This window comes from Miscanthus floridulus, chromosome 4 (assembly GCF_019320115.1).
Source record: "Miscanthus floridulus cultivar M001 chromosome 4, ASM1932011v1, whole genome shotgun sequence".
Lineage (NCBI taxonomy): Eukaryota > Viridiplantae > Streptophyta > Magnoliopsida > Poales > Poaceae > Miscanthus > Miscanthus floridulus.
Genome location: NC_089583.1, coordinates 58,732,263 through 58,759,801, shown reverse-complemented (window position 1 = coordinate 58,759,801; position 27,539 = coordinate 58,732,263). Strand labels below are relative to the sequence as shown.

Sequence of the window (27,539 nt, the reverse complement as noted above, 5' to 3'; positions counted from 1 at the left end):
TAATTTAAGAAATCTTGCCATTATCAGAAGACGCCTTACAAACTGGACAGAGTAATAAGCTAGCCACATCTGCTATAACAAGAAGCAAAATATCATATGTCATTGTTAAGGACGAGTATTTTTAGCCTCACCAAGGAATCCTATTAACAAAAGCTACATTGAAAACCTCTGTTGACCTTTCACACATGCCATCCAAAATCAGGCCGCCCAAGGTATATGGAAACAGTCCAACACAACACGACAAACAGAGAAAACAATAATTCAATCAATATGCTTCTAAACTAAGAGGATTCTATGTACAACCGTGTCAAACACGAGCTTCCTATATGTCATGCGCTAGACAGCCAGTATGAGAATACCTAGGACTCCGGAGCAAATTGCACTCTTCCACAAAGCATAAAAATGCCAAATAGAGGCCCCAAAGGCACATATTAGAGAAGTTGCTGCCGGAGCTGTTGGTTCTCCCTTCTTAGTTGCTGCACTTCTTTTGTCAGGCCTTCCACCTTTTCCATGACCAAGTTCAGCACGCCTGACATTTCCATCTGTTTCTCGCAGAAAGGTTCATTATGTCAAAAAAGAAGAATGTATTAAAACAAAGGGTAAACAAAAAGATTGAGTACATAGAGCGAACAAGCATTTCGAAATCATAGGTATGGGTTCAGAACTTCAAACAAGGAATCGAGCAGTGACAAGGGTCGACAATTTATGATTGTACTGTACCAAAGGAATGCAAGACAGAAAAATAGCAAGCTGCCTTCCTCTTTCAAAACAAAAGAAAAATAAGAGCAATAGTTTATTTCATTGGTAAATATTCCTAGTGTTAACTTAAAAACAGATCAGATAGACATGGGTAAGGGAAGGCTCGACTAGTCTACTGTATATGCTTTCATTTTTTTTCATAGGTGTAGAAACAAAAGCTTCTTACATAAAAAATCACTATTGAGTATGGATATTGAATAGAAAAAAAATCAAATGCAAACTATAGAATCATGATGAAAAAACATTTTAATTGCACTCATGGCAGTTACAAAAAAATAAAATAAAATTCACTTGATCATCGTTTTCATAATATATTCAGCAATAAAACAAGATAAATCTTCAATAAAGTTGTAGTACTTTTCCAACATAAAAAGGCAACACCTCTGACAAAACGTTGCACACAGTAAGAAATTCTACTACAAACGCCAATAACGCGCAACGAGTTGCGCTATTAACGATCGCATGACCCCATCACTTTCCCAATCGGTGTGCCGCCCACCGCCCCGCCGCGGCGCGGTAGGGTCTTCGTCGAGACACTACCACGCCTACGGCGACCTCCTTCCCCTCCCCCCATCGCCGCCATGGCCATGGTCACCCCCGCCCTAACCCTGCCTGGCCGCCGCCTCTGCTACCCACTCCGGCGGTGTCACCGCCGCCTCCGCCTCTCCCATCCCCACCGCCGGGCCTGCCTGCCTGCCTCCCTCGACCCCCTTTCTAAGCCCACCGGAGATGGAGAAGAAGAGAAGGAGAGGAAGACTATTGAGTGTCGCGCCATACAACCAGAGCTCGACAGGTCGTCAGATAGATTTTGCATTCTACAATAGCTGCAAGAAACCATACTATTGAACAGAACTACCAGCTCTATTTTGCAGAGTCTGCGCAAGCTTTTCTCACTTCAATGGGGCGAGAAAACAGGCACACCATGATCATTGTAAAACTACTGGTCCACGTAATCAGGTGTTTTCTACAACAGAACAAAAGAGGTTTTCTAAAACTACAGAGCAGCAATGTGTGGTTCTGTGAAATGGCTTCAAAATTAGTGTGAATATTTGACAGAAACCACAAACTATGTGTTTCCAAGAAATTAATTGAGAAAAAATGGGAGTGCGCTGATATACACATTTGTGTTTCGCAGCAGCAAGTTCATAACTGTATGTTTATACATTTTATAAACGACTAAAATAGTATCTACAGGATTCGATATCATGTAACCTTCCTAAACTTTAAAATCCTTTGTTCAAACTTTCAAGATTTAAAAGGCATTGATTTAAAAAAATGGAAGTTTATTAACTGTAATAAATGTGGTTTTCTGAGCTCCAATGCTCTGGTAACCTCTCCTTTTTTTGAATTTCCAATTATTTTTTTTACTCAAGGTGAATTATGCAGATATATCTTGAGTTCAGAACAAATGACATTATAGACACATAGGCTAATAAACCTATGCCTCATCAGGGAGATTCTAAACTCATAAAGCTAACAACCTGCCTCAATCATCATAGATGGTTAGCCACTACAGCCATTATAGTGGAAGGACATGCAGATGCAGGAAACTGAATGTTTCATGCAACTAATACAGTACTTCAGAAGGATGCAGTTAGCATGGCAAACGAAAGTACTAGTGGTAGAGAAAACATAAAATCAGGGGGCAGTTGTCACAATATATCCACTACTTTAAATTATTTCTGTATGAAAAAAAACAGTGCAGGTTTACTATTGCTTGCACTAACCTTATCATATATTAGGCCTTATGAAACACAACACAAGGTAGCATAAACATATGCAATATGTTGGTGTTTGGTTGTTCTGCAGATGCAAGCTGTGTTCAGTAAGATTGTGTTTTGGCTGCTTATATTTTGTTGCACGTGATCACCTCCATGTTCTAGAAGTTGGCGAGGTGAAGATTCCATTTTTGTGGGACTCATCAACTTGTACAAGCATGTATTGCCTAATACGACCAAATCTAGCATACTAACTAATGCAGCATTTGGCCTCCTTTGAGCACTGTGCAAGCCTGCATAGGCCTCTATGGGACACAGGTTAACTGCACAAACTAATGCAGGCAACCAAATGCAACCTATGATGCTTCTGTCCACAAATCTGATCTAGGTGAGCCCACCATAGATAACTTATGAAGATCTTGCATGGCATTGGAGCAGGTTATATAGGTGTGTGCCATTGGGAACAAAACAAAGTCAGCTTAAAATCAAATTTGAATCTATGAGTCAAAACATGAAGCACAAAGCAACATCACCATATTGAGCTAGAAATTTTACCTCCTGCATGTGAAACTGTCTTAAGAGTTCAATGTGGAGATTTCTCACATCCTCATGGATGGACTTCTGGACAGACCCAAGAGATTCTTCAAGCATGCGCTGCACATACTGAAGTGAGAAGGAAGAAGTGCCGTGTTGATCAGATGAAGAACCTGTGTTCGCCAGTTGTGGTGGCACTACCCCCTAATAAATAGAATATAACAGTTCAGCAAATCATGCTGTTAAAACATTTTAGTCATACTAGTTGCACTAGTAAACAAGAACTTCTTACATTGCTTGGTAGAGGGATTGCAGATGAAGAGGCAGCTGCTGCTTCTTGTCTTGACAAAATGCTACTGAGCATCTCATCTTTTCTTTCTGCTCCTGTCTTCTTTGATTTTGGTGAACCAAATGCTGAAGCTAATCCATCACTAAAAACAGATGATGAGCTCATTCTATCAGTATATGTTGTGGGTCTCCACATAGAAGTGGATTGTGCTGCTCCTGGTTGATCAGGAATCACAGATGGCATAGTTTTTGAAACATATGATGAGGGAAGTGAACTCTGAAGATTAGGAGAGGATGCGTCCAGGGAAGAGTGTGCATTGCTCAAGATGCCCTTGTTTTGTAGATTCATTAAAATGTTACTTGTAAGAGAACCCTTCAGTGAGTGACTGGGTGCTGAAGCTGAATCTTGTAAGGCTGTAAATGCCAAGCCACCAGTTGGAAAGACTGAAGACCCAAAGCGTGAGATCTGTTGACGTTGAGTTAGCCTGTCTGGTAATGCATTTCCAGTTGCTATCTCTGGTGAAGATACAGATAGTTCACTCTTCCATGATGGCATGGATGTAGTAGTCACAGATGAGATGCTATCCTGTACAATGCAAACATGTATAACATCAGGAAAAAAAAAGCTATATGGTTTATCCTTTCACGATGAGACATGTGCCCCTCAAACATAAGCGTATAAGTTTTTCATGAAGAACCTGTCTTGAATTTGCAGTAGACCGCCAATCTGCAATCGGATGTGGCTCATCATTGCCTTCCATATACGAATACTTCCGGGTTGCTGAAAATTTCTTTTCTCCTTGTTTATCATCTTTTTTTGTATCATCACTTCCATGCTCATCCCACCAGTTGCCACTAGATGGTGTGAAAGGCTGGACATCAACAAGTGGAGAAAATACATCCATATCATCCTTCAGATTATAGTTACTACGAGGAGCCTGTAGCTTTGATAACGGTCCACCAGACAGCGGACGAGTTCTATATGGAGTTTCCTCCATAGTAGAAGAATTTGAGGTCGAAAGATAGCCACTTGTGTTTGCTGTCAAAGAAGAGCGAAGACTTGTAGTGGCCACTCCAGAACCAAGATTTGTAGGTGTTGCTGAAGGCAAGGGATCTGGCATAAGAACAGACTCTTCACTAGTTCCCCCAAGAAGAGCAACTTCAGAAGAACTGTTCTCATTAACAACGACAGGCTTCGACCGTTGCCAGCATAAACCTGTCACAGCCTGAAATTGTAATTTCAGGAATGTTAAAAACAAATTAAAGAGTAGATCGTGGGAGTAAGAATTTCGTGAAACAGTCTTTATGTAAAACCATCAGTTCATTTTAATTATTAATTTAAATAGGATACCTTTCAATTATCAAGTTCGCATGACAATGATTCAGCAAAAATACATAGGAATGTATTTCATTGCCAGAGACTTCTCTCAACCAAATACAGTTTTATTTTCATCCAGGGATTCGTTGTTTCGAGAAAGAGTTCAGAACATTAAAAAAAAGGGCTGTATCCAGTGCAGAGAGCTCCCGCTCTATACGGGGTCTAGGGAAGGGTGTCAGTGGCAGGCCTTACCCTCGCATGTGCAATGCGAGGAGACTGCGACTCAAACCCAGGACCTTCCGGTCACAGGCGGTAAGACTCTACTGCTTGCACCAGGCCCGCCCTTCAAAGAGTTCAGAACATTGTTCGAGAGAAAAAAAGAAAGAGCACAGAACTACAAATGTGATGCAAAAAGGTGAAAAGACCTCCACATCTCAACAAGAAAAGAAAACACATGTGCCAGTCATTCAAAGCAAAGAACAATCACATGAACTACATCAGCAAACAGATGTACCAGATTATACAAAATAATAGTATTTTGATATGCTTTCACAAGTGGAACTGTTATACCATGATGTGCAAAAATCAATGTATAAAGTACAACAGGAAACAGAATTTTCTGCAAGTCAACAACAATTTGCAGACCAAAGAGAAAAGATGAATGTGGTTTCTCACCTCAGAGGTATTATATGCACGAAGGATGGTCAATGGCTTTGGTTTTCCTCGAACATCATAGAACACCACACGTCCACTATTTGTGCCCGCTGCTAATATAGTACCATCATCATTATATGCCAATGAGGAGAATGGAGCCTCATGAGGAATAGTTTGTGTTGGCCGTCTTGACCCTGAATCTAATGTGTATAACTTCTTGTCAAGGCCCACTGTAGCAATTGTCTGCAAAAACAAAATATAAACCTCAAGTGTGGGAAAGACATTATTCATTCAGACATGAAATGCCAGCTGCATTTACAACCACAAAACCTTATCGCTGGATGGTGAAATACAAACACCACTTGTGGGTGCAGAATGTTGCTTCAGCCATGAAACCTGCACAACAGCGGCTAGTCAATTCGAGAAAATTAAAGCAAGTATAAGCAGAAGAAAGCTGATCATGCAGGTCAGTTATTTTAATATTTCTGAAACAAACAATGATAACCAGGGTATATCAATAGATTATATGTTTAGTCAGAATGAAGAATCAATTCAAGAAAGTAAATTTATAGTACCAAAAACAACAGAATAATAATCACAGCTACATAAAGACTCAAGAGTCAAGATGAGTACTACATGTATTTTACCTTCAAACCTCTGTCAAACAAATAAAAAACAAGAAAAATGCGAATTTAGGTTTCCAAGAAACAAATAGTCCCGGTGTTCTAAAATGCACCCTGTTCCACCCATCAGGGAACTGGTCAGCAGACTACTTCTGCAAATTTGGTAAATACAGGAGCTAAGTGGCCAGCCCATCAGTTTGGCACAGGTCCAGCTTCTAGCTCCATCTCAGGTCTGGACTTCATTAACTAAAATAAAGTGTCTTGAGCCTCTATTTTTAAAAGGAAAGAAGCTAGTACAAAAACTTCAGAATGGGGCTTGGGCATTAATCAGGGTTGTTCAACATTGGGTCACCGAACACTTTTCCATTCTAATCACTAGGCTAATCAAGCCCTCAAGGCCCAGATATGGCCCCATCTCTGTTTGTCTTGCTCTGTTCAGCGACGTTCCTAGGTTCAACCTGCATGTCCAGGTTGCCTCATAGAGCCCTGTTTGCAGAACGTAAAATTACGCATAAGCTGGCCTTTCCCACCTGCCCAGAAAATCTGGTTCTTAGACAAGCTGCTGTACAAAAAAGCTGGATCTTTGGGGCTTTTTTATAGCTTTTTACGAACATCTACCATTCGTCATCCCTTTCCTCGAGCTCCAATCCCTGGTGGTGCAGCCAAAAATCAAGCACTCACGCAACCCCAAATCAAGGAAGCCGCCATGCCCGTCAGTCACAGCTCCTCCCTCAGCACATGGGCAACTCAAACGGCCACAGCTTTTGCTACCATGGCACACATGCAGCTCCCATAGCCAAAACTTGCACTTGGCAATTCTGGCCGCCTCCAAGGGAACCAAGCTCAAAGGGGTATCATAGGGGAGCTCGACAACCGAGGGCATCTCTGTGGGATCTCAACCATTGGAGAGCGACAAAGCAGAAAGAGGCAGCATGGCTGTGTGAACAGAGGCAGAGGGAGATTAGGCGAGCGAACAAGCTTGCTAGGGTCAGACAGTATAAGAAGCTGACAGGAAAAGTCAAGGGCAGTTCATTTTGGAGAACCAAGGGGTGGAGGGGAGGGGGGGAATATCAGCACAAGCTACGTTTTTGCACATGGTGGGCTTATTCATAAGCAAATGCTGGTTCAGAAGCTGTGCCTAACAGGGCCTAGGTGCCCTATGGAGGAACTAGCTGGCACCCTATTCCAAGCTTAGCACCTTTTAGAATACATGGAGCTAACACAGCTTTCTCTACAGGCACTACAAAACGCCATGCTGCAAGACAAAATGTCGGTATGCAAAAGAGAGTATAATGACTGTATGGTATATATATAGATAGATAGATAACATTACTGTCAATTTTTTAGGGAATATCATAATAACTTTCCCTATCATCTATATGATAAGCTATCTTGAAGGCTGCATTTTTGTTACGATCCCTAGTCCGGCGAGAGGGGGATCGAAGACTGTAGGTGTGTGTGTTCGGAGGTCGGGGCTTGAGGACGCGAGGAAGACAGCGCGGCGGGGCCGTGGTCGCACGAGGCTAGGGTTAGGCCACGGCAAAACTCACGGCTCCCTTGGGAAGCTGAGAAACAATATATGTTTCCGCTTAATTCTCCAAAGTAGTCTTACAAAGTATTTATATGTCCTCTAATAATAATAATAGAAATAACCCCCTAATAATTATAGTAATTCCGATAAAAACTAAATGCTGATGACTTGGGCCTTCTGGCCTTCTCCTGCACGGGCGTGGCCTAGCCACTGGAGGGGTTGCGCCTGGTGTACTGGACGCCCGTCATAACATCTCTCCCCGCCTGCGAAAACAGCTCGTCCTCGAGCTGAAAGTCGGGGTAAGCTTCCTGAAACTCATCGAGGCGCTCCCAAGTGGCATCGTCTTCAGCCAAGCCGTGCCAATGGATCACCACGCGCCAGACACCACTGGCGACGTTGCGCCTGCAGCGCGCGTTCGGGAGCAGGAAGGACGCGCCCGTCCTGCGTCGGAGGTAGAGCACCCGAAGTCGCAGGCGGTTTGCCGCGGTGCTGCTTCAACAGGCTGACATGGAACACATCATGGAGGCGAGCACCATCCGGCAGTTGGAGACGATAAGCAACGCTCCCAATGTGCTCGAGCACGCGAAAGGGCCCTGCCCAACGCGGCCCCAGCTTGTGTTTGGCGCGGGGGTCCAGAGACTGCGCCGTGCGATGGAGGCGCAGCCAGACCCACGAACCGACGTCGAACTCCAGGTCCCGGTGGTTGGCGTCGTAGTACTTCTTCGAGAGCTGCTGGGCTTGAAGGAGGCGCTGACGAACCTCGGCGAGGATATCATCACGGCTGCGGACAAGGGCGTCCGCAGCCTCCGTACGTGCTGTCCCCGGTCGGTATGGCAGTATGGGTGGCGGGGGACTGGCCGTACACCACCTCAAATGGTGTCGCGCGAAGGGCGGTTTGGAAGGAGGTATTGTAACAATACTCCGCCCACGACAGCCAGTCGACCCAAGCGCGAGGGCGGTCCCCTGTAACACAACACAAATACATTGCGATTACCTTATTGACCACCTCCGACTGGCCATCCGTCTGGGGGTGGAACGCTGTGCTCATGCGGAGCTTGACGCCCGCCATCTTGAAGAGGTCGCGCCACACGTGCCCAGGTGAACACAGGGTCCGGATCACTGACGATGGACGTCGGGAACCAGTGAAGCCGGACAATGCCGTCGAAGAAGGCAGGGCGACGGACGCCGCGGTGTAGGGGTGGCCGAGCGCGATGAAGTGCGCGTACTTGGAGAAGCGATCGACGACGGTGAGGATGACCGACTTGCCGCCGACCTTGGGTAGCCCCTCGATAAAGTCCATGGAGATGTCAGCCCACACCTGGGATGGCACGGCCAGGGGCTGCAGCAAGCCCGCCGGCTGTAGGGCTTCGGTCTTGTTGCGTTGACATGTAGCACACGTGCGCACCCAATCCTGCACCAAGGAGCGGTCGCCTGGGATATAAAAATCCGAACGAAGGCGATGCAGCGTCTTCTAGATGCCTTCGTGACCGGCACCATGGGCAAGCTAAATTGCCTGATGCCGGAGGTCACCAAAATCGGGGACGAAGATGCGGGAGCCGTGTAACAGCAGCCCAGCGTCCTGGCGCCATGGGGCAGCAAGGTCGCCCGCACGGAAGCGCTCTTGCAGCAGCAAGGCGTCGGGGGCAGTGGTTGTGGCACGGCGCACATCGTCGAGGTAGGCGAAGGACGGCCCAGAGAGGGCCGCCGCCGCTGCTACTGCTGCAGTACCGCCCTCCTCAGGGGCGGCCTCGGCGTCACGGCAGGAGAGGGCATCCGCCACGGTGTTGAGGCTGCCGGGGCGGTACTCCACGGCGAAGTCGAAGCCGAAGAGCTTGCTAACCCATTGATGCTGCGGCACCGTCGACAGGCGTTGGTCCAGCAGATACTTGAGACTGTAATGGTCAGTACGAACAAGAAAGTGACGGCCCCACAAGTATGGCCGCCAATGGCGAATGGCCTGGACCAACCCGATGAGCTCCCGCTCATAAGCGGCGAGCTTGAGGTGGCGGGCGGCGAACGGTCGGCTGAAGAAGGCGAGAGGCCCGGCGCCCTGGTGAAGGACGGCACCGAACCCCGCACCCGAGGCGTCGCTGTCCACGGTGAACGTCCGGTCGAAATCCAGCATCTGAAGGACCGGACCGGTAGTGAGGGCGCCCTTGAGCACCCTGAAGGCCGAGTCGGCGTCAGGCGTCCCATGCGAACGCATCGCGTCGCTGGAGGCGGGTGAGGGGCGCCGCGATGATGTCGAAGTCCCGGATGAACTTCCGGTAGTAGCCGGCGAGCCCCAGGAAGTCCCTCAGGGCCTAAGCAGACCGCGGAGCGGGCCACGAGGCAACCGCCGCGATCTTGTCAGCGTCCATGGCTACGCCTCCAGCGGAGATCACGTGGCCGAGATAGGCCACCGAGGACTGCCCCAAACGAACACTTGGAACGCTTGAGGTGCAGATGGTGGGCACGGAGGGCGTTGAGGATGATGCCAATGTGCTGCAGGTGTTCGGCCCATCGACGAGTTGTAAATCAAAATGTCGTCGAAAAACACCAGGACGAACCTGCGGAGGTACGGTCGGAGAACATCGTTCATGAGCGCCTGTAATGTGGCCAGGGCGTTGGAGAGGCCAAAGGGCATCACCAAGAACTCAGTAGTGCCAGTGCGGAACGCCGTCTTGCTGATGTCGTCTGGGTGCATCCGCACCTGGTGGTAGCCGGAACACAGGTCAAGCTTCGTAAAGAAGCGGGCGCCGTGAAGCTCAGTCCACCATCGGGATAGGGAATTTGTCCTTGGAGGTCTTGGCGTTGAGGGCGCGGTAGTCGATGCAGAACCTCCAGGAGTTGTCCGCCTTGCGGACCAAGAGAACCGGGGCAAAGAACGGCGACGTGCTGGGGCGTATGATCCCCTGTGCGAGCATCTCTGCACACTGCCGTTCCAGCTCATCCTTCTGCAACTGCGGGTAGCGGTAGGGGCGCATGGCGACAGGAGCCGTGCCCGGCAGGAGGTGGATCCTGTGGTCGTAGGGCCGGACCGGCGGAAGGCCGCGCTGGCTCGTCGAAGACGCCGCCGAACTGGTGGAGGAGCCGGTCCAGGAGCGGCTGCCCTGGGGACGTGTGGACGGCCCGGACCGCGAGCTCCTGAATGTCGTCGCGGGGGGAGCCTAGTCCTTTCCACAGAAGGCGGCGGCCACCGCGAGTGAACACCATGCAGAGGTCCTCGAAGTCCCACAGGATGGGTCCGAGGGTTCGGAGGAATTCAACACCAAGGATAAGGTCGAACTCGCCCAGACTAATGCCGAAGCAGCTGATGGAGAACTCCTCGGTGCTAATGGCGAGGGACACGTCGCGAGCAACCCCTTGGCACGGAACACGGTCGCCGTTGGCCACGAACACCCGCAACGTGGGGTGGGGGGTGGTGACTAGCTGAAGCCGGCGCATAAGATCGGCGTTGATGAAGTTTGTCGTTGAGCCGGAGTCAAGAAGCGCCACCACGCGGTGACCGTGTACTGTCACCGGTAACAGCATGGCGTTCTCCGCGCGCACGCCAGCTAGCGCGTGGAGGGAGACCTTGGGCTCCACCGCCGGGGCGGTCTGGGCAGGCGCCGCGGCGTCCTGGCCGAGGGAAAGGGCAGCGGCCGCCTCCTGCGCCTCCGGGAACATGGTCGCAGCAGCGACCTCCGCCGGCACCTCGTCGTCGGTCTCGAGGTAGAAGAGGCACTGACAAACGTGGCCGCGCACATAGGGCTCATCACAGTTGAAACACAACCCTTGGCGGCGGCGTTCCTGCTGTTCCGCCGGTGACAAACGGCGGAATCGCGGCTGTCCGACCGCTGCTGGTGTAGACGCTGGTAGGGCGGGGGCTCCTCCCCCACCCGCGGTGGTGTTGGCCAGGGCGCACCGGAGGCCGAGCGCTGCGCTGCTGTTGCGGCGCGGGCAGGAAGGCTGTCGCACGACGTTCGTACACCCGAGCGTAGTACATGGCCGATTGAAGGTCGAGCGGGTGGCGCATCTCGACGTCAACCTTGATGTGCTCGGGGAGGCCATCCATGAACAGTTCCGCCTTCTGGCGAGGATTGAGGTCGCGAGCATGGCAGAGCACGGCATTATAGCGGTCCGAATACTCCTGGACCGATGACTGGAAGGGTAGTCGGGCGAGCTCGGCCAGTCGCGTGCCATGCGTTGGGGGGCCGAAACAAAGCTAGCACAGGTCGCGGAAGCGTTCCCTGGTCGGCATGCCTTCATCTTGTTCCAGCGCATAGTACCAAATTTGAGCAACGCCGCGAAGATGGTACGAAGCTAGCCATGTGCGATCCGAAGCCAATGTTCGCTGGCCGCAGAAAAACTGCTCGCAGTGGTTGAGCCAATTGAGCGGATAAATGGCGTCGTCGAACGTCGGGAACTCCAGCTTGTAAAATTTGGGAGGGGCATGGGCGCCGTTGGGAGCAGCGGCAGACGAGTCCTCGGCGGATAGGGCGCCGCCAGAGTACCCGCCTCCACCGTAGATGAGGGTATCGTCCGTCCCTCCATAGAAGATGCCGCTGGTCGGGGGCGGCTGGTGCGCCCCAGAGGACGCCGTGACCGCGGCCACCGATGGTGTAGGGGTCGTGGCCATCGTGTAGATGGGCGGAGTCGTCGAGCCCATCGCCCACGACGGGATGGGAGACGGCGAGGCCGGCCACCGAAGCAAGTGGAGGGGCACCCCCGTCCCGCTGGTCTAGGACATGCCGTAGGGGAAGATCGCCTGCGGCTGCGACGGCTGTGGAGGTGGTGGTGGTGCCGGCTATTGTGGAGGGGGAGGTAGTGGGATGAGGGCGGCCAGGGTCGCCTGCATGGCCGCCATGCCGCGGGCAATCTCAGCCACGTCGCCGGCCAAAGATTCCAACGTTAAGGGCGCTCCCAAGGATGCGAACGACAACCCCAACGCGGCCGACGGCACTGGCACTGATGGCACGGGCAGGGAGGCGGAGGTGGACGGCGGCTACGTGGATGTGGATGGAGGACCTAACATCTCTAATACCAGGCTGTTACGATCCCTAGTCCGGCGAGAGAGGGATCGAAGACTGTAGGTGTGTGTGTTCGGAGGTCGGGGCTTGAGGACGCGAGGAAGACGGCGCGGCGGCGCCGTTGTCGCACGAGGCTAGGGTAGGCCACGGCAAAACTCCCGGCTCCCTTGGGAAGCCGAGAAACAATATATGTTTCCGCTTAATTCTCCAAAGTAGTCTTACAAAGTATTTATATGTCCTCTAATAATAATAATAGAAATAACCCCCTAATAATTATAGTAATTCCGATAAAAACTAAATGCTGATGACTTGGGCCTTCTGGCCTTCTCCTGCACGGGTGTGGCCTAGCCACTGGAGGGGTTGTGCCTGGTGTACTGGACGCCCGTCATAACAATTTTATTTTGATTTTAATGGTTAACTCTATAACACTTGAACAACAGAAGAATAAGTACAACATAAGCAGAACCCCATGGATTCCGGTACCTTAGGAGACTTTGCAGTTGTATCCCAAAGATGCACAGAACCATCATCTCCAGCTGTCACCAACAAATGCCTACTATTTCGTGAATAATCAAGCACTCTCAGAACCTGACCTTGCATAAATAATTCAGGAAAACTAATAAATTCAGAAGGTCAAAATTTAAAAATTCAGGTACTCCTAGGACCTAATGTGAGGCATGCGCATTTTACATAAAAACACAAAGAAGTAAATAAATTTACCTGTCCGTTTGGATCGCTAAGTTCAGCAGCACGTGCTCCAGAAGCAAGATTATGAAGAATCAGATCCCCCTTCATGCTGATCGATGCCAAATGTTCATCTTTGCAGTTATACATTACGCCAGTAATTGTGTCAGTGTGACCGCTTAGCCATTTGATACATCTCTTCCGCTGCAAATCCCATATCCTAACAATATGGCCGCTTCCACCAGAACAGAGATATCGAGAACCTTTGTTGCTAAAACTGATAGAATAAATGCACTCCTAATATGAAAGTATAGGTTGCCTGGATCAGCCATGGGCACATATTTACCAAATAAAGTTATAAAGATTTGAAAGAGAGAGAGAGAGAGCAGTGCCATATGCTCAATTGCTCATGTTAGATGCTGGGTAGGAAATTTCAGAGGAACCCTATGAGGCTTTTATTTTTTAATAAAGTGGCTAAAAATTTAAAGAATAGCATAATAAATCTATATCTATATTAGGGAATAAAAGAAAGAAACCCAATAAAACCAACTAACATATATAGTGAAAAGATGTCATTATAGTCGCCAATGTTTCTTTGTTGCCAATGCCAAGAAAAACTCTAAAAAATCAAAAATTCAAATGGACTAAAACACAAAAACAGTAGTGCTAAAATGAACTATTTGGCCCTCAGGTATTATTTGGGTTGATCATTTCATTTTTGTCCTCAAAACTGCTTGTCTAGAGAAAAGGCATGGCTCAGTGCATGTAATTAGTCCAAATTTAGCATGTTTATCATTAAAGGAAAAAGGTAACAAATGAATAAGCAATATAGCAATGCCTATGAACAAAGATGTGAAATTTCCATCCTGACATTACTAATAGATAAACAGGTAACATTTTCAGAAAATGCTAGATAAATCCCCAATAAGAGTGGCACATGCATGGTTGTAGGCATAATACATGAGCACAGAATCATACTAATGCCTGATACCTCTATGTCATCACCACGGTCAACAGTTGATGTTGGTAGTTGTCCTACATTTTGAGCCTTTTTATGCCACAATGAGATCCTTTTATCATCCCCAGCGCTTGCTACAATAAGATCTGCATGTTAAGAGCAAATGGTTGTTAGTGCTAGTGCTTCTATTTGCAGCTTTACAGTGCAATACAATGAGGAATCGTTTTTTCAACATATTGAGGTTCTGTTTCAAAAAAAAAACATATTGAGGATAATGTCTTGTAAAAAAATATTCAGTTAGGAAAACAATGGAATGCTAAATGTAACATAACAGATGTTACACTAAAAATAAAAATAAAAACCAAAACTGTTTCTTAGCGTTTGCTTATGCAAAAAAAGGGCGTACTCAGTGTAGAGAGCTCCCGCTCTATGCGGGGTCTGGTGAAGGGTGTCAGTGGCAAGCCTTACCCTCGCCTGTGCAATGCAAGGAAACCGCAACTCGAACCCGGGACCTTCCGGTCACAGACGGTAAGGCTCTACCGCTTGCACCAAGCCCGCCCTTCTAGCGTTTACTTGTGAAACATAGAAAAAAATATATTAATAAAGTTCTCTATCACTCACTGCAGGAAAGAAATGGATATCCTGTCCTTCACCATAACAGGTCACTGGTTTTGGTTGATGTATGTGTAAGCATGTAAATACAAATAAACATGATGGAAAGGCTAGAAATTGACATTTTAGCCTGATTGCTTCAGGGTATATTGCATTTAACTCCAAGCATTAGCAGGGAAGGTAGCCATAACTAATATCCGTGGTATGATAGTTTTGCTAAGGGACAAAGAGTACTACTTAGTACTTAAAGCGAATGGTTTGTTTGGTGAAGCTACAAATTCAACTTCAGGCCAATAGATATGTAAGCTTGTTAGATACTGTTGTGCGATATCATAGAGCTGCATTGTCAAGTAAAAACACAAAGACAATAGTCGTGCACAGCAGTGCAGAATAAAATGTCAGAAAGTGTAAGCGCATGATGGGACAAGTCTCTGTGTTGGCTGGTCTTTGTGGGGCTGCAGCATATGGTGGTCTTGCTGCTTAAAGACAGCATCAAGGACAGCATCCTTGATTGGCTAGGACAGCATCTTAGCATCTAGGACAGCATCTGTTTTAGCATCTTGGCATATGCTTGGCTAGCTAGCAGCCTATAAATATGTATCCCCAACCCCTCAGGTTGGCATGGTATTTGGAAATAAACCAGAAAATTACCCCAACTCCTAGTGTCATCCTCTCTCGATAAGAGTAAGAATTCTGCTACTACCAAGAGTAAGAATTCAACGACGAACAACTGGTATCAGAGCCGTACTATCCTGTAGCCTGAGCATCTCCTGCTCATCTCCTTTCCCAGCAGCGCAACAGCCCCAGCTGGGAGCAGCAGCAGCTCCGACCGCTCCTGCTCACCCCTCTCCCTCTACGCAAACGAGCAGCAGCTCGTCTGAAGCAGCCCTCTCCCCACGCAGCAGCCCCCAGGTAGCGCGTCATGTCCGCATGGTAGTCTCAGCGCTCGATCGCCTCGAGCACGCGGCGTCGACAGGAGGCCGAACTTGTCGCGGCAGAGACCGCTGCGACGGCGGCAAGGGCATCGAGGCTGGCAGCGGCGGAGCTGGCAGCAGCCAGAGCGGAGGCGGATGCAGCGCGTGCGGCGGCAGCAAAGGTCGAGGCTCTGGGCGGCAGCATCAGCAAGCTCCGTTTCTGCTGACGACAGCGCTGACGCGGACCTCGAGCTGCTGGGGAGGGAGGCAGCGCGAGCACGGGCGGCGCAGTGGGCAGCCGCGCACGCCCACAAGCGCGGCGGTAGCCCAAACAGGCGCGGACGCGCCAGCGGCGCTCCTAGAGGAGGCGCGCACGGCGGTGGCGCTCCTGGAGGAGGCGCGCACGGCGGTGGCGCTCCTGGAGGAGGCGTGCACGACAACGGTGGTGGACGGGTCGATGGAGAGCGCCGTCTTCACAGGCAGCGTGGCTCTCTCTCCCCGGATCGGTATCGTGATTACCACGGGCTCCAGACTATTGTCAGGGACGTCGGCCCCGGCGGTGGGTGGCCTACCCTCCCTAAGACCAACTACGTCGAGTGCGCTGCAGTGATGAGGGTAAAGCTACAGGTGCGGCACATGTGGGAGGCAGTCCGGTACGGCGACGTCAACTACGACCAGGATCGACGGGCGATGGATGCCCTCATCGCTGCAGTCCCGTCCGAGATGCAGTTCTCGCTTACCAACATGCGGACTGCCAAGGAGGCTTGGGACGCCATCGCTGCGGCACGCATCGGCAGCGACCACGCCCGCAAGTCCACACTGTAGGCTCTTCGCAAGGAGTGGGAGAACCTGGCCTTCAAGCCAGGTGAGGACGTTGATGACTTTGCTCTCCGTCTCAACACTCTGTTGCAGAAGATGGTGTAGTTCGGCGATGACACCTACGGCGAGGAGAGAGCTGTCGAAAAGCTCTTCCGCTACGTCCCCAAGAAGTACAAGCAGATGGCTCGCTCGATCGAGTCCCTGCTGGATCTCTCCACGATGTCTATCGAGGAGGCGATAGGTCGCCTCAAGATCGTCGACAGCGATGAGCCACAAGTCTCTCTCGGGGCCATCACCACTGGCGGGAAGCTCCTTCTCACTCGGGAGCAGTGGGCTGCCTGCCAAGGTGACTAGAAGAAGGGGGAACCTTCTTCCGCGACAGGCGGCCGCAAGCGTGGCAAGCCGCGCAAGGCGCACAGAGACGCCCAGGCCGAGGCGCGAGGATGTGCCGAGGGTGATGCCCGCGGAGGCGCCCAGGGTGGCGCCGCCAGCAAGCACAAGCCGGCACGAGACGACACCTGCCGCAACTGCGGCCAGCTTGGCCATTGGGCCAAGGACTGTCGACAGCCACGACACGGCCAGGCCCACGTCGCACAGGCGGAGGAGCCGGCTTTGTTCATGGCACATGCAAGCATTGAGCTACCTCCAGCGGCACCGGCCGCAGCGGCTCTCCTCCACCTTGACGAGCCAAAAGCACACTCCCTCCTCAGCGACGGCTCCGGCAATGACAAGACTGACGGGTGGTGCCTCGACACCGGCGCCACCCATCACATGACTGGTCGACGGGAGTTATTCACCGAGCTTGACTCTAGCGTCCAAGGCTCCGTCAAGTTTGGGCATGCCTCCGGCGTGGAGATCAAGGGCGTCGGCTCCGTCATCTTCACCGCCGTGTCTGGTGAGCACAGGCTGCTCACCAGAGTCTACTACATCCCCGCGTTGAGGAACTCCATCATCAGCTTGGGATAGCTGGATGAGAACGGTTCGCGCGTGGTGGTTGAGGATGGAGTCATGAGGATTTGGGATCGCCATCGCCGTCTTTTTATCAAGGTATCCAGAAGCGCAAATCGACTCTACGTCCTTAACGTGCAGGTGGCACAACCCCTCTGTCTCGCTGCTCGTCGGGATGACGAGGCGTGGCAGTGGCACGAGCGCTTCGGGCACCTTCACTTCGAGGCCCTGAGGCGGCTCAGTACCACGGAGATGGTGCGAGGCCTGCCGTGCCTCGACCATGTGGAGCAGCTCTACGACGTCTGCGTGTTGACGAAGCAGAGACGACTCCCCTTTCCCCAGCAGGCGAGCTTTCGAGCCAAGGAGAGTCTCGAGCTTGTGTACGGGGACTTGTGTGGCCCGGTGACACCGGCCACACCGGGAGGACGACGCTACTTCCAGCTGCTCGTCGACGACCTTCTCCCGCTACATGTGGGTGATAGTCCTCGGCAGCAAGGGAGAGGCTGCGGACGCCATCAGGCGCTCGCAGGCTGCTGCGGAGGCAGAGTGCGGCCGCAAGCTGCGCGTGCTGCGCACCGACAACGGCGGCAAATTCACAGCAGCTGAATTCGCGTCGTACTATGCTGATGAGGGCATTCAACGCCACTACTTCGCGTCGTACAGCCCGCAGCAGAGCGGTGTCGTCGAGCGGCGCAACCAGACAGTTGTGGGAATGGCTCGGGCCCTTCTCAAGCAGAGGTGGATGCCGGCTGTCTTCTGGGGAGAGACGGTGGTGTCGGCCGTCTACATCCTCAACCGCTCGCCTACCAAGGCGCTCGACGGCAGGACACCGTACGAGGCTTGGCATGGGCGCAAGCCGGCAGTCTCCCACTTGCAGGACTTCGGCTGCCTCGCGTTCGTCAAGGAGCTTGGCCACATCAGCAAGCTCGACGACAGGAGCACTCCGGGAGTGTTCATCGGCTACGCGGAGGGCTCGAAGGCCTACCGCATCCTCGACCCGAAGACACAGCGTGTGCGCACGACGCACGACGTTGTGTTTGACGAAAGGCGAGGATGGGCGTGGGACAAGGTGGTGGACGACGGCTCGGCTCCGACGTACGACGACTTCACTGTCTAGTACGTCTACTTCGAGGGAGCTGGGGGAGTAGGCAGCTCTTCTTCGACGAGCGCGTCTACCCCAGTCCCCGAGCCTCCACCGACCCCGGCGCCTGCTACTCTAACAGCACCACGCTCTCCAGCTAGGACCTCGGCTGCGATGAGTTCTTCGCCGGCTCCACCACAGTCGGCACCGCCACGCACTCCAGCACCGACAAGCACCTCTCCGGGCACGTCTACTCCAACACCAGCTCGTGTTGAGCACAGCCCGATTGAGCTCGCTACTCCGCTCTCTCACGACGAGGAGCGCATCGACGCGTACCACGACGGCGAGCCGTTGCGGTACCGTACGATGGAGAACCTTCTCGGCGACCAGCCGGTGCCTGGACTGGTGCCTCACGACCTGGAGGCGCAGTTGCACCTTGCGTGTGACGATGGCGAGCCTCGATCGTTTGTAGATGCCGAGAGACACGCGGCATGGCGCGTCGCGATGCAATTGGAGATGGATGCGGTTGAGAAGGACCGCACCTGGGAGCTTGCTGACCTTCCTCATGGTCACCGCGCGATCACCCTTAAGTGGGTGTACAAGCTGAAGAAGGATGAAGCCGGCGCCATCGTCAAGTACAAGGCTCGCTTGGTTGCACGAGGTTTTGTGCAGCAGGAGAGGGTCGACTTCGACGACGCCTTTGCTCCCGTGGCACGGATGGAGTCCGTGCAACTCCTCGCGCTAGCTGCCCAGGAGGGCTGGCGTGTTCATCACATAGACGTCAAGTCGACATTCCTTAACGGCAACTTGAAGGTGAAGGTCTACGTGCACCAGCGGCTGGGATTTGCGATCCCCAGCAAGGAGGGCAAGGTGCTCCGTGTTAGTCGTTGAATTCTCACTCTTGATAGTAGGAGAATTCTTACTCTCATCGAGAGAGGATGACACTAGGAGTTGGGGCAATTTTCTTGTCTATTTCTCACACAAGCTCACACAAATGCCATACCAACTTGAGGGGTTGGGGTTACATATTTATAGGCTGCTAGCCAGCCAAGCATATGCCAAGATGCTAGTCTAAGATGCTAGTCTAAGATGCTAATATGCTGTCCTAGCTAAGATGTTGTCCTCTAGTCTAAGATGCTGTCCTCTAAGATGCTGTCCTCTAGTCTAAGATGTTGTCCTAAAAACAGAAAAACAGCCACAAAGACCATGACCATGTGAGCATCACAGCCCCACAAAGACCAGCCACACATGAGACTTATCCATCATTCTCCCCCTAAGTCTTGTGCGTCGTCTTGTGGGAGAGTTGAACCATCCCGGTCCTGGAGCAGAGCTCAAGAAACTTGATCCTCCCAAGGGGCTTGGTGAGCAGGTCCGCAAGCTGGTCCTTGGTGTTGATGTAGCTCGCCTTGATGCTCCCTTCCTCCAAACAGCCTTGGATGAAGTGGTACCTCACCCGGATGTGCTTGCTGCGTTCGTGGAACACGGGGTTCTTTGCCAGAGCCAGAGCGGACTTGCTGTCCACTCTGAGCTCCACCGCTCTAGTGTCTCTGCCGAGGAGATCACCAAGCAGTCGAGCGAGCCAGAGCGCCTGAGTCGAAGCGGTGGAGGCCGCTATGTACTCGGCCTCGCAGCTGGACAGGGCCACCACCTGCTGCTTGACCGACTGCCAGCTAACGAGGCACTTGCCGAGGAAGAAGAGGATCCCGCTTGTGCTCTTGCTGGTGTCGATGTCGCCGGCGTGGTCGCTGTCGCTGTACCCGACTAAGTGTGCCGCCCCAAGGCACCTCGGGTAGTAGAGGCCGTGGTCGAGAGTCCCCGCAACGTAGCGGATGATCCTCTTCACAGCCTGTTGGTGCTCCGTCGTCGGTCGCTGCATGAACCGACTAACGTAGCCGGCGGAGAATGCCAAGTCCGGCCGTGTGTGGGCGAGGTAGCGAAGGCTCCCCACAAGACGCCGGTACTGCGTAGCGTCCACCTCCTCCGTCGTGCTGTCGCGGCTCAGCTTCAGCCTCTTCTCCATCGGAGTGAAGAGCTGGGTTGCAGTCGGTGAGCCCAGCTAGCTCAACGACGCGCTTGGCGTAGGCGGTCTGTCGAAGCGTGATCCCAGAGTCATCCTGGTGCACCTCGATTCCCAGGTAGAAGGAGAGAGGCCCCAGGTCACTCATCTGGAAGGTGGCCTTCATCTTTTCCTTGAATGCCGCCACCTCCGCATCCTTGGTGCCGGTGATCACCAAGTCGTCGACGTAGACACCCACCAGCAGGGCATTTTCTCCATTGCCCCGTCGGTAGATGGCCGCCTCGTGCGGGCTTTGCTCGAAGCCCATCCCCTTTAGCGTGGAATCCAGCTTGGCATTCCACGCCCTCGGTGCCTGCCGCAAGCCATAGAGGGCCTTGCGCAGGCGGAGCACCTTGCCCTCCTTGCCGGGGATCGCAAATCCCGGCGGCTGGTGCACGTAGACCTCCTCCTTCAAGTCGCCGTTAAGGAACGCCGACTTGACGTCCATGTGATGAACACACCAGCCCTCCTGGGCAGCTAGCGCAAGGAGGAGTCGCACGGACTCCATCCGTGCCACGGGAGCAAAGGCGTCGTCGAAGTCGACCCCTCCTGCTGCACGAAACCTCGTGCCACCAAGCGAGCCTTGTGCTTGACGATGGCACCGGCTTCATCCCTCTTCAGCTTGTACACCCACTTAAGGGTGATCACGCGATGACCACGAGGAAGGTCAGCAAGCTCCCAGGTGCGATTCTTCTCAACCGCATCCATCTCCAACTGCATCGCGGCGCGCCATGCCGCGTGTCTCTCGGCCTCTGCAAACGACCGAGGCTCGCCGTCGTCACACGCAAGGTGCAACTGCGCCTCCAGGTCGTGAGGCACCGGTCCCGGCACCGGCTGATCGCCGAGAAGGTTCTCCACCGTACGGTACCGCAACGGCTCGCCGTCGTGGTACGCGTCGACGCGCTCCTCGTCGTGAGAGAGCGGAGTAGCGAGCTCAACCGGGCCATGCTCGACACGAGCTGGTGGTGGAGTAGACGTGCCCGGAGTGGTGCCTGTCGGTGCTGGAGTGCGTGGCGTTGCCGGCTGTGGTGGAGCCGGCGAAGAGCTCATCGCAGCCGAGGTCCTGGCTGGAGAGCGTGGTGCTGTCGGAGTAGCAGGTGCCGGGGTCGGTGGAGGCTCGGAGACTGGGGTAGACGCACTCGCCGAAGAAGAGCTGCCTACTCCCCCAGCTCCCTCGAAGTGGACGTACTCAACAGTGAAGTCGTCGTACGTCGGAGCCGAGCCGTCGTCCACCGCCTTGTCCCACGCCCATCCTCGCCCTTCGTCGAACACAATGTCGCGCGCCGTGCGCACACGCTGTGTCTTCGGGTCGAGGATGCGGTAGGCCTTCGAGCCCTCCGCGTAGCCGATGAACACTCCCGGAGTGCTCCTGTCGTCGAGCTTGCTGATGTGGCCAAGCTCCTTGGCGAATGCGAGGCAGCCGAAAACCCGCAAGTGGGAGACCGCCGGCTTACGCCCATGCCAAGCCTCGTACGGCGTCCTGCCGTCGAGCGCCTTGGTAGGCGAGCGGTTGAGGATGTAGACGGCCGTCACCACCGCCTCTCCCCAGAAGATAGCCGGCATCCCCCTCTGCTTGAGGAGGGCCCAAGCCATCCCCACAACCGTCTGGTTGCGCCGCTCGACGACGCCGTTCTGCTGCGGGTTGTACGGCGCGGAGTAGTGGCGCTGAATGCCCTCGTCAGCGCAGTACGACGCGAATTCAGCCGCCGTGAATTCGCCACCGTTGTCGGTGCGCAGCACGCGCAGCTTGTGGCCGCACTCCGCCTCCGCAGTAGCCTGCGCGCGCCTGATGGCGTCCGCAGCCTCTCTCTTGCTGCTGAGGACCATCACCCACATGTAGCGGGAGAGGTCGTCGACGAGCAGCAGGAAGTAGCGTCGTCCTCCCGGTGTGGCCGGTGTCACTGGGCCACACAAGTCCCCGTGCACAAGCTCGAGCCTCTCCTTGGCTCGAAAGCTCGCCCGCTGGGGAAAAGGGAGTCGCCTCTGCTTCGTCAACACGCAGACGTCGCAGAGCTGCTCCACATGGTCGAGGCACGGCAAGCCTCACACCATCTCCGTGGCACTGAGCCGCTTCAGGGCCTCAAAGTGAAGGTGCCCGAAACGCTCGTGCCACTGCCACGCCTCGTCGTCCCGACGAGCAGCGAGACAGAGAGGTTGTGCCACCTGCACGTTAAGGACGTAGAGTCGATTTGCGCTTCTGGATACCTTGGCAAGAAGGCGACGACGACGATCCCAAATCCTCATGACTCCGTCCTCAACCACCACGCGCGAACCGTTCTCATCCAGCTGTCCCAAGCTGATGATGGAGTTCCTCAACGCGGGGATGTAGTAGACTCCGGTGAGCAGCCTGTGCTCACCAGACACGGTGGTGAAGATGACGGAGCCGACGCCCTTGATCTCCACGCCGGAGGCATCCCCAAACTTGACGGAGCCTCAAACGCTAGAGTCAAGCTCGGTGAAGAACTCCCGTCGACCGGTCATGTGATGGGTGGCGCCGGTGTCGAGGCACCACCCGTCAGTCTTGTCGTTGCCGGAGCTGTCGCCGAGGAGGACGTGTGCTTTTGGCTCGTCGAGGTGGAGGAGAGCCGCTGCGGCCGGTGCCGCTGAAGGTAGCTCGATGCTGGCATGTGCCATGAACAGAGCCGGCTCCTCCTCCGCCTGTGCGACGTGGGCCTGACCGCGTCGTGGCTGTCGACAGTCCTTGGCCCAATGGCCAAGCTGGCCGCAGTTGCGGCAGGTGTCGTCTCGTGCCGGCTTGTGCCTACCGGCGGCGCCGCCCTGGGCGCCTCCGCGGGCATCACCCTCGGCACGTCCTCGCGCCCCGGCCTGGGCGTCTCTGCACGCCTTACGCGGCTTGCCACGCTTGCGGCCGCCTGTCGCGGAAGAAGGCTCCCCCTTCCTCCGGTCACCCTGGCTGGCAAGCCACTGCTCCCGAGTGAGAAAGAGCTTCCCGCCAGTGGTGATGGGCCCCGAGAGGGACTGTGGCTCATCACTGTCGACGACCTTGAGGCGACCTATCGCCTCCTCGATCGACATCGTGGACAGATCCAGCAGCGACTCGATCGAACGAGCCATCTGCTTGTACTTCTCGGGGACGCAGCAGAAGAGCTTTTCGACAGCTCTCTCCTCGCCGTAGGTGTCATCGCCGAACTGCACCATCTTCTGCAACAGAGTGTTGAGACGGAGAGCAAAGTCATCAACGTCCTCACCTGGCTTGAAGGCCAGGTTCTCCCACTCCTTGCGAAGTGCCTGCAGCGTGGACTTGCGGGCGCGGTCGCTGCCGATGCATGCCGCAGCGATGGCGTCCCAAGCCTCCTTGGTAGTCCGCTTGCTGGTAAGCGAGAACTGCATCTCGGGCGGGACTGCAGCGATGAGAGCATCCAGCGCCCATCGATCTAGGTCGTAGTCGACGTCGCCATACCGGACTGCCTCCCACATGTGCCGCACCTGGAGCTTTACCCTCATCACCGCAGCCCACTCAACGTAGTTGGTCTTGGTGAGGTAGGCCACCCACCGCCGGGACCGACGTCCCTGACAACAGCCTGGAGCCCGTGGTAACCACGGTACCGATCCGGGGAGAGAGAGCCACGCTGCCTGTGAAGGCCGCGCTCTCCATCGACCCGTCCGCCACCGTTGCCGTGCGCGCCTCCTCCAGGAGCGCCACCGGCACGTCCGCGCCTGTCTGGGCTGCCGCCGCGCTCGTGGGCGTGCGCGGCTGCCCCAGGAGCGCCACCGCCGTGCGCGCCTCCTCCAGGAGCGCCGCCGGCGCGTCCGCGCCTGTCTGGGCTACCGCCACGCTCGTGGACGTGCGCGGCTGCCCACTGCGCCGCCCGCGCTCGCGCTGCCTCCCTCCCTAGCAGCTCGAGGTCCGCGTCGGCGGTGTCGTCAGCGGAAATGGAGCTGCCGATGCTGCCGCGCAGAGCCTCGACCTCCGCTGCCGCCGCACGCGCTGCATTCGCCGCCGCCGCTGCCTCCGCCTCCGCTCTGGCTGCTGCCAGCTCCGCCGCTGCCAGCCTCGACGCCCTTGCCGCCGCCGCAGCGGTCTCTGCCGCCGCTCGCTCGCGTTCCTCTGCCGCGGCAAGTTCGGCCTCCTGCCGACGCCGCGTGCTCGAGGCGACCGAGCGCTGAGACTGCCCTGCGGACATGACGCGCTACCGGGGGGCTGCTGCGTGGGGAGAGGGCTGCTTCAGATGAGCTAGGAGAGGAGTGAACAGAAGCGGCCGGAGGAGCTGCTGCTGCCAACAGCTGGGGCTGTTGTGGGGCTGGGAGAGAAGATGAGCAAGAGATGCTTAGGCTACAGGATAATACGGCTCTGATACCACTTGTTAGTCGCTGAATTCTCAATCTTGGTAGTAGGAGAATTCTTACTCTCATCGAGAGAGGATGACACTAGGAGTTGGGACAATTTTCTTGTCTATTTCTCACACAAGCTCACACAAATGCCATTCCAACCTGAGGGGTTGGGGTTATATATTTATAGGCTGCTAGCCAGCCAAGCATATGCCAAGATGCTAGTCTAAGATCCTAGTCTAAGATGCTAATATGTTGTCCTAGCTAAGATGCTGTCCTCTAGTCTAAGATGTTGTCCTCTAAGATGTTGTCCTCTAGTCTAAGATGCTGTCCTAAAAACAGAAAAACAGTCACAAGGACCATGACCATGTGAGCATCACAGCCCCACAAAGACCAGCCACACATGAGACTTATCCAACACTCCGCCTGCGCAAGGCCCTCTATGGCTTGCGGCAGGCACCGAGGGCGTGGAATGCCAAGTTGGATTCCACGCTAAAAAGGATTGGGCTTCGAGCAAAGCCCGCACGAGGCGGCCATCTACCGACGGGGCAGTGAAGGAAATGCTCTGCTGGTGGGTATCTACGTCGACGACTTGGTGATCACTACCAAGGATGCGGAGGTGGCGGTATTTAAGGAAGAGATAAAGGCCACCTTCCAGATGAGTGACCTGGGGCCTCTCTCCTACCTAGGAATCGAGGTGCACCAGGATGACTCCGGGATCACGCTTCGACAGACCGCCTACGCCAAGCACGTCGTTGAGCTAGCTGGGCTCACCGACTGCAACCCAGCTCTCACTCCGATGGAGGAGAGGCTGAAGCTGAGCCGCGACAGCACGACGGAGGAGATGGACGCTACGCAGTACCGACGTCTTGTGGGGAGCCTTCGCTACATCGCCCACACACGGCCGGACTTGGCATTCTCCGTCGGCTACGTTAGTCGGTTCATGCAGCGACCGACGATGGAGCACCAGCAGGCTATGAAGAGGATCATCCGCTACGTTGCGGGAACTCTCGACCACGGCCTCTACTACCCTAGGTGCCCTGGGGCGGCACACTTCGTCGGGTACAGCGACAGCGACCACGCCGGCGGCATCGACACCAGCAAGAGCACGAGCGGGATCCTCTTCCTCGTCGGCAAGTGCCTCGTTAGTTGGCAGTCGGTCAAGTAGCAGGTGGTGGCCCTGTCCAGCTGCGAGGCCGAGTACATAGCGGCCTCCACCGCTTCGACTCAGGCGCTCTAGCTCGCTCGACTGCTTGGTGATCTCCTCGACAAAGACACTAGAGCGGTGGAGCTCAGGATGGACAGCAAGTCCGCTCTGGCCCTGACAAAGAACCCTGTTTTCCATGAATGGAGTAAGCACATCTGGGTGAGGTACCACTTCATCCGAGGCTGTTTGGAGGAAGGGAGCATCAAGACAAGCTACATCAACACCAAGGACCAGCTTGTGGGCCTGCTTACCAAGCCTCTTGGGAGGATCAAGTTCCATGAACTATGCTCCAGGACCGGGATGGTTCAACTTTCCCACAAGACGACGCACAAAACTTGGGCATATGGTGGTCTTGCTGCTCAAGGACAGCATCAAGGACAACATCCTTGAGTGGCTAGGACAGCATCTTAGCATCTAGGACAACATCTTAGCATCTAGGACAGCATCTGTTTTAGCATCTTGACATATGCTTGGCTGGCTAGCAGCCTATAAATATGTATCCCCAACCCCTCAGAGTGGTATGGCATTTGGAAATAAACCAGAAAATTGCCCCAACTTCTAGTGTCATTCTCTCTCGATGAGAGTAAGAATTCTGCTACTACCAAGAGTAAGAATTCACCGACTAACAGCGCAGTACAAAAGTGCTTGCTAGCTCAATCTTCAACAGAGAATCAATATTCTGCATAGTTCCTCTGAACATTAAACTGCAAAGATGCACGATCATGTAGTTCTCAGAAACAAATTGCAGCAGTAGAAGAAGCAGTGGTGCATTCGTTGATTTTCTTTTGAAAATAAAGCTCTGATTTCCTAATAGAAAAAAAAGATACCAGCAACAGAGATAGGGCATGCATAATCCTGATTGTAGACACTGCATCAGCTTCTATGGGATCAGATAAAGCTCATCAACTACTCAGTGCAAAATTTAGATCACGAGCACCCAAAGACTGATGGCTCAGGGCATGGTCTTACACTACCTACCAGCATAACCACTGCACTAAAGGGGTAATATAAAATCTTCCCATGATCCAACCACAATGCAGCAAACGACAGCAAGCGATCTCAACGAGGATTTCAAGTGTTGGATCGAACCATCCAATGCTAACACGTACGGAACTCGCAGCTACAGATCCTCGCGTGACGAAACAAAGCGACCGAATTCAGGGGATCTGACTATCTGAGAGCACGCGTAGGGGGCACTCACTGGTGTGGTTCCACTTGACGGCGTTGACGGGGTGCGCGGGCGCGGGGGTGTAGGCGAGGACGCAGGGGTCGCCCGTCTCCACCGTGACGTCAAAGAGCTTCACCGTGTCGCCGCCGCACGTCGCCAGCAGCGGCGCCGCCGGATCCACGAACCCCATCGTGCCACGGGCGGAGGGGGCTCGAGGATTTGGGGTTTGGAGGCAGAGCGACGGCGTGGGGTTTGGAAGTCCGGTGGCGGCGGCGGCGGAGCAGGAGCAGATTTGAAAATTGAAATGGGTTTGGAGAGTTTATTTTGTTCGGTTGGGACGGACTTTGGGAGTGGAACCGGCTATTGACGTTGGGAGAGGAAGACAA

At 53.8% G+C, this 27,539-nt stretch overlaps 1 protein-coding gene across 2 annotated transcripts; it reads right to left on the bottom strand.

Annotated features, from left to right (window-relative positions):
- Nucleotides 1-27,539, bottom strand: LOC136551526 (protein NEDD1-like). Of its 2 annotated transcripts, XM_066543058.1 has the most exons (10): nt 27,187-27,539; nt 14,092-14,204; nt 13,137-13,397; nt 12,900-13,004; nt 5,602-5,667; nt 5,293-5,514; nt 3,998-4,525; nt 3,304-3,885; nt 3,033-3,215; nt 1-542 (listed from the first exon to the last, which is right to left on the bottom strand). In XM_066543058.1, the coding sequence occupies exons 1-10, from the start codon at nt 27,341-27,343 to the stop codon at nt 432-434; spliced, it is 2,328 nt and encodes a 775-aa protein (XP_066399155.1). In that variant the 5' UTR covers nt 27,344-27,539; the 3' UTR covers nt 1-431. The 2 variants fall into 2 exon arrangements, with proteins under 2 accessions (XP_066399155.1, XP_066399156.1); XM_066543059.1 differs by lacking the exon at nt 27,187-27,539 and having other exon boundaries at nt 13,137-13,419.